This window comes from Callorhinchus milii, unplaced genomic scaffold, assembly GCF_018977255.1.
Source record: "Callorhinchus milii isolate IMCB2004 unplaced genomic scaffold, IMCB_Cmil_1.0 Scaffold6, whole genome shotgun sequence".
Classification (NCBI taxonomy): domain Eukaryota; kingdom Metazoa; phylum Chordata; class Chondrichthyes; order Chimaeriformes; family Callorhinchidae; genus Callorhinchus; species Callorhinchus milii.
In genome coordinates, this window is record NW_024704747.1 from 24,105,489 (window position 1) to 24,121,106 (window position 15,618).

General features: G+C 36.1%; 1 protein-coding gene across 1 annotated transcript in view; it reads left to right on the plus strand.

Moving 5' to 3' along the window:
- nckap1 (NCK-associated protein 1) overlaps nucleotides 1-9,709 on the plus strand; it is a 41,204-nt gene extending 31,495 nt beyond the window's left edge. The window contains 8 exon segments of the mRNA XM_042336131.1: nucleotides 1,946-2,039; nucleotides 2,690-2,772; nucleotides 3,567-3,647; nucleotides 3,990-4,083; nucleotides 5,918-6,034; nucleotides 6,759-6,868; nucleotides 8,004-8,093; nucleotides 8,715-9,709. Of these exon segments, the coding sequence (XP_042192065.1) occupies nucleotides 1,946-2,039; nucleotides 2,690-2,772; nucleotides 3,567-3,647; nucleotides 3,990-4,083; nucleotides 5,918-6,034; nucleotides 6,759-6,868; nucleotides 8,004-8,093; nucleotides 8,715-8,831 (786 nt within the window). The 3' untranslated portion in view covers nucleotides 8,832-9,709.
- The last annotated feature ends 5,909 nt before the right edge of the window (nucleotides 9,710-15,618 follow it).

The window sequence follows — 15,618 nt, forward strand, 5'->3', positions numbered from 1 at the left end:
TTTTGATGAGTTTTCAAATCAATAAATGTTATTGCTGTTTTCCAGACCAAAGTACAAGAGAGTTTGGATTCTTCACTTTTGGGGATTTTGACCTTGAAAGAGTTGAATTTTATTTCTTTTCAATTGTTTATGAAGTTTTATGTAATTGTGTAAATTTGAAATGTCACTGTATAAAGGAAAACAAAAGTCAGCATTGTCTTTATAGTACGTTTGGGATTTTTCCTAAACACCCCAACTGTAAATTCGGTTTACCAGGGGGAGGGGGTAGTAAATAATGAAAAACAGAAAAACAAATGTACAGGATTTATCTAGAACCACACTGTTTTAAAAAGCACCAAAGCCACATTAATTAATAGTCACAAATACTTCGCTGACAGCTGCCTTGGGCGTCTCCAGTTTCAATGCTGTTTTTCTTTTAAGTAAAACACTGACTCCAGTGGATAAAAACGGCTGGATCAAATATCCAGTTGAAAAAAAAACACACAGAAGTATCATTCTTTGAATTTAGGCCAGTTCGTTAACTGAGTTAGGTGAAAAGATGTCTTATTTCTACGTTGGCCCACTCACACCATCTTATCCTTTAGAGTGCTGCTGAGAGAACAGGAACAGCCATAGCATAAACATGACACCATAAGTTCCTTCCATTTATTATAGTTGCAGTGAGAAAATTAAATGAGGACGAATGGGAAATAGTGAACATGCTTCTGAGAGATTTTTATCTGGGAGGACAACAACAAATTACATTTGTATAGCTGAAAAAACAATAATTCTTTGTGTGGATAAATGATAACCCTCGGTACTCGAAGCAGGCAGTTTAATGAAACCGTAACTATTTTGAAAATAGTGAGTCATTGATGAGCTAGAAATGAGCAAACATGGTTCCCATATTTAAGAAGAATGGCAGTCATATCTGATTAATACAATCCCTTTACAATTCTCTGGCAGTATAAATCTATTAGTCCCATTGCTCTCTCTCTGTGTCTTGGCAAACTAGGCAATCTAACAAAACATCTGTAATCCATAATATAAAATTGTGAAAGTGCAGATGGAGATCTTTGGATCATACAAAATAATTTGGTATATTGTACAATTAAAGAAATTGGTCAATTCAAATTTCCCCATTCTGCGTTAGTTTTGTGTTGTTTGAGAATCTGTACATCTTGCATTTATAAAAATGAAGGTTAACGTTTTTTTTGATAATCTGGTGCAGATGAAACTTCTTCAGTTATAAATATAAAGAATATGTGGTCTCCAAGGGTTATTGAGAAGATTTTTCTGTTTTTAAAATCAAATTATTTCGTTTGTGGTCAAACCCAAGCGAATGCATTATTGTGTGAAAATAATGTTGGCAGTTGTTTCTTTTAGAGAGACGTTTTTTAACCTCATATGAAAATGATTTAGTTTTGGGGGGAAATGTACAACTCTGACTGAATGTAAAGTGATCTAGAATTAGGATGATTGCTGAACTATGGTGCATTTTTTTTTACTTTTGGTGCTTTTTTAAAATTGATTCTCAATATTCTAGTCTTGGAAATACAGAACAACCTCCTCCAAACACCTCTTGCTGTTTATTGAAAATCTTTTCTCAGCCGGGCAGACTGCTTTGCAGGAATGCTCATTGCCATTTTGCGATGAGGATTGGAAAAGAGGGGGATGGTGGGGGGGAGAGGAGAGGTTGAAAGAAAATTAATTTCTCTTCACCCATGCTGTTAAGTTTGTCCTTGCGGATTGGAGATAGGAAGACGGAGACATGTGTTATAAAGCTGTGGCGTGTTTTGTTTCAGAAGTCAAGTCAAACATCTTAAATCTCTTTTGGGAACCAAAGATTGTTGAACCATCTGGAGTTTATAAACCTAATTTCCTTTTGCCAGATTGAAATATCTTTTTGATTTTGGTTATCTGTGTGCTGACTAAGTGCCTGATACTAAGTCTCCTTTCTTCTTAGAAACTTGTAGTGGAGAATGTTGATGTGCTAACACAAATGAGGACCAGCTTTGACAAACCAGACCAGATGGCAGCACTCTTCAAAAGATTAACATGTGGGTGCAGAACATGTTCTTATATTAAAGCAACTGGACAGATGATTAGTGATTTAATCGCTTCTGTCTTAATGAAACTATAGTTATGAACATTTCATTGATGCAGTTTGCACATATACTAGATATCCTAGGTCTTATTTCAGAGTGAAACTTTACAGTGATTAAAAAGAGGAGAATGTATCAAGACTATCAAGTTATTTGTGCTTTTTTTTATTCAAAATCTCCCAAGCAGCAATGTTAAGAGATCAACAGTTTGACTCATTGACTGGAAACTCTTGCGTGATTAAATCAGTACAATTAGCATTCAATATCAGAGAGCAATAACTAAGACTTTTGTGTTTCCCCTCCGTGTAGGGCAGAAAGATTATTTCAAGTTTGACATACTGTTGATTCTTTTTTGACATAGGCAAGTCAAGGATGTCTGTCATTCACTCTTTACAGAGTCAACGTGCTGCTGGCTATTTGGACACTGTTTGTATCTTGAGCATAAAATGCAGATTAGCCTTGGTATTTTGAAGACTAAAAGCATTGGTTACTATCCCTATAAAAGTTCTGATTGTTTTATTATGTCAGGTCAGTAATTGTATAGATATCTCTCATGAAGAAAACTTCCAGTTGATGCTGTTTTTGCTTTTTTTTGTTGAATACAGCGGTTGATAGTGTTCTGAAGAGGATGACAATAATTGGTGTTATCCTATCATTTCGTTCACTAGCACAGGAAGCACTAAGAGATGTAAGTATGGACAATGGATTGTATCTCTATCATGAATAATAATAGGTCAATCATCAACTGCATATTATTTCAAGGGAATCCTCTGCAGTTTGCACATATACTAGATATCTTAGATCATATTTCAGAGTGAAACTTTACAGTGATTGAAAAGAGGAGAATGTATCAAGATTATCAAGTTATTTGTTTACTTTTGATTCAAAAACTCCCAAGCGGGAATGTTAGAGATCAACAGTTTGACTCATTGAATGGACTTAAACTCTTGTGTAATTAAATCAGTAAAATTAGCATTCAATATCAGAGAACAATAAATAAGACAAAAGCCTTATTTTGTGTTTCCCCCTTTGTAGGGCAGAAAGATTACTTCAAGTTTGACATACTATTTGAAATAGCAATGAAGTTTCTTTTTGTCTAATTGCACACAGTATTAGTCAAATAGATTGGAATATTTTACTAATTAATCCTGTGGTGAAGAAACATTGGTTAGGAAAATATCACTATCATTAGTAATCTTGCGAGAAACATTTTTACATTAGCACAGTGAAATCACTGAATGGTGGTTACAGTATTTACAAGGCAGGGTTGTATTTTGAGAATTGAGAAACCACAATAGAGCTAAATCAAGCATTCAGATTGTTAACGGAGACCATTAGCCAAATATCCAAAAATCATCCATGATACAATTGATTGCAAATATTTAAGAGCACACGATAATTTGACTGAGACATCAACGGTTTAATGATGAATGAATTTTCAAACTTGTTTATTCCCAAATAAACAGTTACATTTCTTTTAAGGTTCTGTCCTGCCACATTCCCTTTCTTGTGAGCTCAATTGAAGACTTCAAGGACCATATTCCACGAGAGACTGATATGAAGGTAGTTATGTGACTGAAATGTCATTTAGTACATGTGCTTCATTTTCTGAGGAAAAGAAAATATTAGAAGTTTCAAACGTCTTGTATTGTATAAAATTTAAAGTCGTGTAGAAAATTCTTAAATTCAGTCTTAATTTAGAAGCCAATTCTTTTGTCAGATCAGTGGAAAATTAGCTTTCAAATAAAGCTTGAAGTAAATAATTGCATAATGTTGTAGGCTAGTAATGATTGTGTAAAGAATTCTTCAATGTTCCTTTTATTCTAAGTATACTTGCTTATTCCGAAATTTACTTTGTTCATTTCCTTTGCTTCCTTTTTTTATGAGATTTGTTCATATCTGCAGGTTGCAATGAATGTGTATGAACTTTCTTCAGCATCTGGTCTGCCTTGTGAGATTGATCCAGCATTGGTGGTAGCATTGTCATCCCAGAAGTCAGGTAGGTGACTACATAAACTGGTAAACTCCTGATAACTCTATCCTTGTCATGACCGCTTAAGTCATCATACTGTCAATATCCTGACTACATTTATTTATGCATTTATACATAATGTATTTATACATAAAGTGCCACTCGGAATAACTCGTCACTGAGCCCTTTTCCCTTGGAGCAACGAGTTATCAGTTTACTATATTTGCATATTTTAAGACTTTAAAAAATTCTGCTTGTTGTAGGGATTTTCATGTTTGCTTATAGGATTTCCTATTGTAGGTACACATTGTCAATGTCGCTCCACTGACCGACGAGAGAAATTGTCCCGTATACTTCAAGCTCAGTTACTAAATCTTCATTCTTTGTTTTGATGAAATACTGCAGACTTAAGATTGTTAACCAGCAGCAAAAATAACATCAGTAGGAGTAGAGCCATTAGATTTGACAGCCCCCTGCAGGCACTGATGTATGTGGGTAATGGGTTCCAGGCTCTTGTTCATTATAGTGAAAGTGCTAATGCACAATTTTAAACTCAGTAGTTAATCTTGAGCATCATAAATATGCAATATTCTCATAAGTCTGTACTTTAGGAAAGAGGCTTGGCATAGATGCTTACTTAAATCAGCTCTCTTTGCTGCTTTTTTTTCTTACTGATAGTTTCCTCAGTGAAGAAGCCTTCATTAATTACTCATGTAGACATGTTACTAATAAGATAATTTCAGTTTAAATGAGTGGAGACCACACAGGTGGATGAAGTGTTTTTTGAAGCATCTCGTACTTTGATTGTAAACAAACTGTGGAACTAATCTGAACATAGAATTCTGCAAGCAATCCTTTGAGTGATGCATATGGTTAGGTTGAACAGCAAAACCATACTGAACGGTTGTATTCTGGTTAACTTAACATTCAGCCTAACACCTGATGTAAGTGATTTTGTTCCAATATCCTGCTGGATCTAAATTGGAATTAAATTTTTGCTTCTTTCACAATAGGAAATGTTCCCAATGTGTGTGGAATTCTGAATGCTGCAATTTGTACAAACAATCTGGATTCTGTCTTTTTCATTTGCATAATGACAGTATTGAATAAATAGTTGAACAGGAACTATTGAGCAAGTCTCATCCAAACAAATTATCACATAACTGATCAACTGGTAACTGTTGATTTTGAATGTTGAATAATTGATCACCAAGGACAGATAGAAAAAGGAAAAAAAAGAATACTGGAAACGCAAAAATAAAAATTCTGCTAATGGACATCAGAAAGATGACTATCAGAGAGAGAGTGTGAGAAGTTGATCTTTTTGATGCAATCCTTCATTACTGATGAAACTTGCACTCAAAGTGTTAACCTAGACCCTAGCACAAAATTGCCAGTGAAATGTTTAATATCAACATTACTTACCTTCCCAAGAGCTTTCTGGAGGCTGCGGGGATTTGAGACCTGTCTACATCTGCTAAAGAATTTGTTTTATCTCTACTATTTAATTTTAAATTAGTTACACTGTTTTGAGTATAAACTAATTAATTTATTAAAGTTCACCAGGCTCAAATCTCCTCCTCTGCAAACTCTTTCCAAACATTGCATTTTAGGTGTAACACGTCACCTATTTCCTTTAACTCAGTTGCACTTCATTTATCTTTGGCGACGAGGCTAAATGTTGGTCAGAGTAGCTGGAACTTGTTAAAGGAATGCAGTGAGGTCTGACCAAATATGCATGAAACAAATCCGATCTGGCGTTTTAGTATTATTTATTAAGGTAGCCTTTTATGCCTTATGAGTTGACTTTTTTCTTATATGACAAATTAGTCTTAATTAATATTTTCTTTCAATTCTTCAGAGAACATTAGTCCAGAGGAGGAATATAAGATTGCCTGCCTCCTTATGGTGTTTGTCGCAGTTTCTCTACCAACACTAGCCAGCAATGTCATGTCTCAGTATAGTCCTGCTATCGAAGGTAAAAACATGTGAAAATGGAACATATGAAATGTGAAGATTTTTGATGCTGTCATTTTCAAGACACAAAACAGTATTGTCAGTGCCTTGTTGTTATAAGCTCTTGGTTTCTCAAACTTGTGTTCCTATCACCCCATTCTTGTTCGCTGCTTGCCTTGGCATTCTCTACTTGTCCCTCTTTCCTGGACTGTTTTGATTCTTATTTTCCAATCCTTCCATAATCTTGATCCACTGAACCTGATCTGGAATATGTCCCTTCCATACAAATATTACCTCAGGTTTTTCAAGCCAGAATCTTACTTTCCTGTGCGTGATATAGTTTTACACTTTCCCAGTAGCCCTATTTTGCAGGAGGTATTCTGGAAAAAGAATGCTGAGGAAAGCTAACAAAGGCACTGACCCAAAAAGTTTGACAGTCAATCCTACAACTTAGCCAGCAATCTTTTCTGCTGCTTAGAAAAGGTTCATATAGATCAGGCAACAAACTGCTCATGTCCACCTTGTTAACTTGACTGAGCGAAAAGATGCCCTGAGTGCAAAGAAATTGTAGCTCGAAGCAAACTTTTATATTTCCATCTCACCACTGCTGTCTTGTTGATCTTGTTTTTTTTTATCGGCACTCGTAAATGTAGAATTAAAGAGACGGTTATTTAACCCATTGTTGTTAGTAATCGTGGTACATTTTCTGTAACTTGAGAATAAGTTCTGTTCATTTTATTTTGCAGGGCATTGCAACAACATTCATTGTTTGGCCAAAGCTATCAATCAAATCGCTGCTGCCTTGTTCACCATTCATAAGGGAAGCATTGAAGACCGTCTTAAAGAATTTCTTGCTGTAGGTACAGCGGCTGTTTAGATTGATTTGATTTTTGGTTTCTGCCTTGAAGATCAGCATTTCTAACTTAAAATGCTATAGTTCTACTTGATAGTGTGAAATGATGCTGTTTAAAACAGTGCACGCTGTAGAAGTTCAGTCAGATATTGGGATTGTTGACTGTGAGGTTGATGGGACAGAGACTGTTGGGTAAAACCGAGTCAGGTTGCAGGAAGAACTATATTTATGCTTACCATGTATGAGCATATTGTTTGATTACTAAAATACTTGAATTTTTCTATTGTATAACTATGGTATGTAGACAGCCCCTTTTATGATTGACCCTGACAGTGCAGTTTTTCTTTCAAGGTTCTATGCAAGTGTTGGTATGCTGACTGTTCAAAACTGTAAAGAGGCATGTGTACCATAAGTCATTTCAAAAGATCTGATTGTCAATTAGTTTCCCCAGTAGACTGCGTATAGCCTTCGCAAGAGTTTTATAGGGACCACATTGTACATTGTAAATGTCAAGTAAAATTCCGAGTCATGAATAATTTTAGATCTTCAAAATCACCTTGTAATGTTCCGGACAGTCAGTGGAGCCATGGTAAAAGTGTACATTCCAAACAAATTTGGGCCTAATATAGAAACTCTTGCGGTTTTTCTCCATGAAGTTCTTACAGTTCAGTGTGTTGGCGTAGGTAGTTCCTAAACACATTCTCCTTATGTCAACTGGTAACCGTGAATCCCATTTCTGTCATGAGTGGAAAACTAAACATCATCCAGTTGGAATAGCCTTGCGGTCTCTACTTATAACTCAGGACACTGCATTGCTCTCTAATAGTTCTACTCAGCACACAGTGTCTCTTCATGGACAGCTATACAAATTAACCTGGGACTGGCAACTCAAGCAGATTGCACTCCAACTAGCAGAGCTGACATTTCCAACAGTTTCAGCTAAATAATTTGCCAGTCCTCCTGACTTGTTTATAAAAACATAAATTTACATTGGTTTTCGCTTGAGTGCCTCAAAGAGCAGGCCAGAAGTAACATCACGGATCGTTCCAAGTGAATCCTACACGAGGCATTCTCTTTAGTTTTTTCCCTGAGCCTTAGATTTAAATGTTTGTAACTGTAGACGTTTGTTCCTTTACAGCTTGCATCTTCAAGTTTGCTAAAAATTGGACAGGAGACTGATAAAACCACTACAAGAAACCGAGAATCTGTTTATCTCCTGCTCGATATGGTGAGTGTGTTTACAATGCTGATGGCCATTCATAAATTGTGCTCCTATGATTTCTTTCACTTTTGGATGTTCTTTCTCCTTTACCTCATTCTTCCTTATAGTAATTGTATAAAGGACAGTTCTTTCTATAAAGACCATTTGGCTTCATTTGATCGACTCTAAAGTACTTGGCATTTGTAGCAGAATGCCATGTTCGACTAAAAATGTAGCCTTGTCTAAAAACTAGAATGGTACAGTCATGTTTTCATCCCAGTGAAATCCCCTTTGCTTCTGAAAAGCAGCAGTATAAACAAAACAGTAATTATTTGTCCTCAGCAGTCATGTTTTATGTCATGAGCTAATCTGCACATATCCAGCTTGTCTGGCTTTGAAATTTACACACAGTGTTTATTTTAACTTCTCACTTACAAAATCCTTTTTTGAAAGATTGGTCAGTGTAATATTTATGGTGCTTTTACCGTTTTGTTGAATGTTTCTAACAAGACTGTTTTTCTTGTAGTTTGCTTGAGCTGTTAAATAAGCATAGCAACAGAGTGGTCTATCTTTGTCACTGAAAAGGCTGACTGAAATGCCGCAGTGTACCTAATCAGCGTTCTGTCATGTTGTTGGAATTTTCCTCAGATTGTACAAGAATCTCCTTTCCTGACAATGGACCTGCTGGAGTCTTGTTTCCCTTATGTCCTCCTCCGAAACGCATACCATGCTGTCTACAAGCAAAGTGTCACATCTTCTGCATAACCTGGAGCCTTCTAGAGGCAAGATGTGATTAACTGAGTGTTCTGCAGTATTGGTTTGCAAACTAACTGTTGAATTATTTTACTTGATCATATAAGAGCAGCTTTATGAAACTCATTTTTTCATAAATGTGCATTGTAGACCAGTACAGTAGTTTCTTTTAAGGTCATCAATATGCTTGACTGATTTGCTGAATAGTGGTAAAGCCGAGTTTTATTTTAAATAGCAGCTACATTTGTTAAAATTACACTACCATAAGATTGTTGGTTAAGTTTTTAAAAATCATCAATCATGCACATGAAACAACTGTTTGAAAACCTCTCGTTCCTTAATGCTGTATTAAAAATGCGGAGGAAAATTCATCTAGTGATTATTTTAGATGGTGTTCTAGCTTTCTTCTGTGTGTAAATTATTTCAGGTAATTAGGGGAAGAAGTGATTTGTACCTGTTGCTTTCACAGTGAATGGGATGGGTGATTAGTTCATTTTGTGCATTTATTACAATACTCTTTCCTTTCATTTTAAATGATTGCAATATTAGTTACTCTAATAAAGTACATTACACTATGTCAAACTTCTATAGGAATGCTGAAAGCTACAGAGACAATTATAGCAATCCACTGCACATTACTCTTATAAACAACAGAAGTGATGTTTGTACAAAGCATAATATAATTTTTTTTATAAAACTAACTTCAGTGGAGACCTTGTTGAATTTCACATTACCATTGTACCCTGTTGTATGGTATGATAAACATTCATGAATATTTATCAAATACTGATAAATTGCTAGCCTTTAATCTCTTTTATATGTTTTACATTTTTCAAGTTTTTGTGTATCTTCCATAACGAACAATAAAACACTAGGTTACTTCACATCCACAACATTGAATGTTTTATTTGCATAAATGTTTGGTGAAAGCCACATTTAAATGTTGGTTCTTTCACTAGCTCAGCAGAAATATTGCCTCACAGGTTTGGAGTTCAGGACATTAATGCTTATGGTAATTAATGGTGGGAGCCCTGGTTCTGAAAACAAATCAGATAGCCTACAGCAACAGAGATTTGTGGGCGTTTTGGCATTAGCCTTTGCACCCCTACCAGCTCCAGAAAAATGCTTATTATTGTTCTCATCTGGCCTGGCATTTGATTTAACTGTTCTTCCTCTGAAGTAAATTCGAGATGCAGGATTGTCTGTTACTCCAGCTAAACAATCCGTTTCAGAGCGGCAACTGCAGGCTACTGGCAGCAGGCCTGCCTGTGCCCACATTGCTGGGTGGTGCACGATACAAAGACACTTGTGAAAGGAAAGAAAATGTTACTTTGAAAACAAAACGTGTATATTGGTATTACGCATAATGAATTCTGGTTAAGCCTCCAACTTTGCTTGAGGGCTACATCTACTTCAGCATAGATTTACGTAGTAGGGCTGGAAAATTGCAGTTGCCAACTAATGTAGTGGGTTATTTTCAGCATTGGGCCCTCGCATCAGCTTGTAAGTATTCTCAGTGTACATCCGCCTGAACTCTACTGTCTTTATCTTTTTGAAGCTGTTCCCTTTATAGCCGATTAAAGCTGCACCATATCCACTGACGAACAATTTATTAATCCCATTCTTCCTCTTGTCTTCCTAACCTGATACATCACAGTGCTTAAATTGGGACTGTCTATATGTTTGTCATTGGTAGCATATATCAAACTACCAGACTTAATTCCATTATTTCCTAAAGATTGGTATTGTGTAACTCAATCAAATAAATGGGTTCATTAGAGGATCATGAGCAAGAGCCCATTTCTACACAATGTGTTTATTAACATAGGTTATGAGTTCTGGACTGTTTCTTAAATGGATGGGAATCTCCTGTAATTTCCAAATTCCTGGCTTACCTAATGTGCCGTATAATGTGGTAACAACTGGGTTAAAACCTAAGAATTAGGAGCAGACTATTCGGCCCCTCGAGCCTGCCCTGCCATTCAATAAGATCATGGCTGATCTATTCTAACTCCACCTACCCACCTTATCCCCATATCCCTTTATCCACAAGAAATCTTATCAATCTCAGTCTTGAATATGTTCAAGGACTGAGCATCCACAGCCCTTTGGGATAGAGAATTCCATAAATTCACTACCCTCTGAGTGAAGAAGTTTATAGTTTCTCCAACCAGGGGAAAAAGTCTCTCACTATCTATTCTGTCGTGCCCCTTTATAATCTTATAGGTTTCTGTAAGATTTTGAAATTTGATAATTTGGGTTTGATAATACTGTAATATACCCACTAAATGTGTAGTTGTATGCAAACAATCAAGTGGGATCTGATAACAAGGTGGCCTGACACTTGCAAGTGTAAAGTTTCCATTTTGAGATCAGACTAGTTCAACGAAAAGTCCAATTGGCATTTTACATGTATTATTTCCAGAATCCTTTAAACAATCCTAACTAAAAGATTTTGTTATCGGAGAAGTAATTATTTATTTCCTCAAGAGTTTTGTTTTAATTAAAACGCTATCAATATGCTTTTGGGCACAGAATTAATAAAGAAATAGAATTTCAGGTACATAAGACTTGCCTCAAGACTTGTTTATTGCACTTGCCAAGCCAAGCATCAAACAATTCTGAGAGATGTGTTTATGTAACCTTGGAGTTAACCTCTATCAAGACAGTATTATGACACTTGTAGCTCAAAAACCACAACAGGTACTTACTCTAAAAATGCCACAGTAAATCAGGCTGATGAGACCTACAAGTAAGTATCATGGCAGAAGCAACAGCTGGAGCAAGATGTACTCTTTTGCCCACAAGGTGCTATATCAAATGCAAGGATTATTATTATTACTCTGAAAGAGAACTGGACCGAATGAGAATGTCAAGGGCATAATTACACCAAAGAGCAGCCCTCGTTAGGATAAAGTTTTTTTTTGATGTTCATACAAACTGGCAGTAAGAATTGAGTGTTTACTGTGAAGCTAACCAGATGGTCTACACTTTGATCAGTACCGTGAAGATCTTGGTTCTCAACAACTCCTGGGTCTGGACACTACAAGTGTTCCATTCTTGGACATGTCAGTTTGCACACAGTATTAACTTTTTGTAGCGTAGGACAACTTATTGTGTTCATCTGTCATAATAGTAGCCTTTTCTTTCCAATAGATAGCTTAGTTATGAAATGGAAATGGCACCAAATCAAGGTTATCGAGTATTGTACGTCACAGAGTGAGGAAAGTGTTTCAAGCTTAATACCCTTGTCTTTGTGTAACCAGTGTTTAAAATATAATGAGGGAGTTGGCATGTTTTAGATGTTCAGAAACTTGTTTTGTGGATTTAGTATTGTTCACATTTTTGTTAACTTGTGTGTGAGGAGGTCAGTTTTAGAAATTTGTTAAGAGTCATCTTTAAACGAGATGAATTGTATTATTATAAAAGGAAATGGTATTGTATGAGTGAAAGCAGCACAAAATAAAGCTCATGGATGGTTGTTTCAGTCTTGCGTATTGGCATATTAAAGTTTTTGCCAAACCAAGAAAGCACTGTATGATGGAACGTACATCATAGTAAAACCCTGAGTTTCCCCTTTATGAACATTTAAACTTCTTTTAAATTTTCTGAATTGTTGTTCTAAGTCGCACACTTTACACTGATTTGGCAACATTTAGCAATTATCCAGTGATTTCTGTTTTTATCTGCGAAGTGTTATTGTATTTAGCAGACTTCAAAACCTAACTAATATTCAAGTCCTGTGCAAAGGCTAAAATATGTACTTGTAGTATACATTAATTTATTACACTGAACAGATTATCTGTATCTGTTGGTATTTTATATGAAATGATAGATTACAACAAGTCCACTAAGAAGTTATTCTCTTCATAATCGTGTTGTCCATAGACTTTTTTGTTAGTTTTGCAGTTCTGTGATAGAATACTTATCTGGAAGTGATAGATAAATCAAATATTTTGCAATTTATCAGGTGTTTTATTATCTCCTTCGTACTTTGTTTCAATGTAGTGCACAAACAGTTATGCTTTGCTGCTTGAATTTGAAATAGAAGCTTTGAATAATGCCACTTGCATTAATGGCACTGTTTTTAATCTCCTTTCACACACCCCAATCACCACTTTGTCCTTTTTTCAATCAGAATTATGCCTTTTGTTCTTGCCTTCACATCCGTTTCGACTAGATAAAGCATTGGCAGATGCAAAACTAACAGAGTTGTCATGTAAAAGGTCTCCTTTATCACTTTTGTTTCAATGGAGGACATTCAGGCTTATATAACTGGAAAACTAATTACGGATAATAAAAGATGGCAACTAAAATTCAGGACATGCTTTGATCTGTCATAAATGTATCTCGTGTAGAATGGGCTGTGACTTTGTTTCGGTACTAAACCATTGAGCACCAGATGAGGGCATTACATCTGTGGAATACTGTGAAATAGGCTTTAGAAAGTTTTTCTAAAAATATTTTTGAATAGGAGAAAACCCAGAGAATAGTGGATAACTTCGTAATAACAATAGTCATTGTCACAATAACATTTTGACACAGTGGCAAGACATCTCAAAGTGCTTCACGGGACATACTGTAAAGTAGTCACCTTGTATTTTGTAGGTGAATTATTCAGAATTTGTCAGTTTAAAATATTTTCCACATGATGTGTAAATTCAAAGTATTTTGTACAGTTTCATATGAAAGTCTACAGCAATTATTCAGATGAATGTAGCCCAAATAAATTACTCATCACATGTTTTATCACTACTGTAGTGCTGTACAATATTTACACGAACAATTTTTTTTAACAAACATAATATTTTTGTGTCAGTAAAAGGATTAAAATAGCTAATTAGTCTTGCCCACTGGGAACTTGATGTAGATTGCCAGCATAGAAAAAAGCCTGTCATCCCATCGTGTAGACTGGATTTGAAAGCAAGGTCCTGTAGTGGGATGTTGACCTTTTGCTATTCCTAAAAAAAGAAATGTTTGTTGCAAAGAGATGAACTACTGTCAGCTGTAACTTATTGATGCATCACTGTAGATTAGTGTGTGCTCCCTGCCTACCTGTTTCCCTGAAGTCGATCTTTGCTATTCAGAAAGGTTCTTGGAGGTATGGTAAATGTCTGCCTGCTTGTCTTTCTAACACTAGGAGATTTTATAGATGCAGTATCCACACACGCGAGTGTAAGACAAAAGTCTGTGTAACCGATGGAAGTTCAGCTACAACAGCATCTGGTATAACATAGATGTTGCTCACATCAGCCTCGTGAGTTCTAAGATACGGTTTGGCTATTGTACTGTGGCCTGGTTAAAAAGATGGCAGCTGTTGTATGATATCAAAATGCATTCCTCTGGCAAAAGACTGCTCATGGGGAAAGTTTAAAAGCTGGCTCCTATTAAGGTATCCTGGAAGGATTCCATTTGAGAAATTTCCATGTTTACCAGGAAACCCATCTGTTTGAAGCAGAGACTGTCTGTTCAATAGTTCTGGCTCCTTCCTGGGAAACACACTCTCATGAGTTAGTAGTCCAAATATTGTTAGCATGTGAACCCCTGCAAGGCAGATATATTGCTGCCATTAACAGACTGTTCATAAAGATGATTGGGGTTGAGAATAGTTGAATTATAGTACTGTACAATGATTTTTATATTATATTCACAATGCACTCAAAAAGAATACACTATACAGAAAACTCAGTAAAGCACAGTGAGACATTTTGATGTTTTAAAGCTTTATGCCAAACAATTTTTTTATTATTTAATGTAGTGTTGCTGGAACAAAAATCATTGATATAGTGCCTTATCATGTCATTGAAACATCTCAAAGTACTTCACGGGATATACTGTAGAGTGGATGATTGTGTATTTTGTGGGTGAAACGCGGCAGCCAGTTTCACACAGCAGTGACCCACAATCAGCCATGCGGTGAGTGCCAATTTTTATTTGGGGAATTGTTGGCAGGACACCAGGAGAAACTACCTTTTTTTGAATAGTACCACGGGATGTTTGACATCCACCTAAACAGGCAGACGGGACCTCAGTTTAACGTATCATCTGAAGGACAACAACTCCAGCAATGCAATACCCTCTAGACTGATACTGCTTCACAGCATTGGAGTATCGCCTATAACTATACGATCCAAGTATCCGACATGTGGCTTGAACCCACTCTTCTGACTCATGTGAGATTGCTACCAATGTGCCAGGCTGACACAAATGCAAGTCAAAAGGTTAGTACTGATTAAGAGTGATCGTATTACTGCTGAGATCTTTAATTGTATTTCAAGACCACGATTGTCATTCAGAAGCAAGAATTACAAGAACTAATCCATACCCTGTTGCATTATTCTGCAGTGGCGACAAGCCTCCTGTAGAGAAATAACATACAAAGAAAATAACACAGAGAAATCAGGAGGAAACACAAAGTGTTAAAGAGAGCAATAGCAGTGGCCAAACCCAATAAGTCTAAATAAACTAAGCAAAAGATCCCTTAAAAAGCAAAACATGCCAATAATTAATATAAACAGAACTGAATCGGATAACACAAGCAAGTATCAAGTTCATTTAAAGTAATCTCTGATTGGATTCCTTATCCTTATCGGGTCAATTGGTCAAGTCAAAATCCAGTTGTACGAATGTTGAATCTAAAAGTATGGCTCTTTGCTGCTGGGCTATTACCACCGCAGGATACAGAAAGCTATAGCAAACGATGTGTCAAGGCTCTTTTATTATCTGGAAATATAGACAGGGATACCATTAAAATTGTATGCCAAAAATTGGACAAGGCTGATATTGCTGAAATCATTAC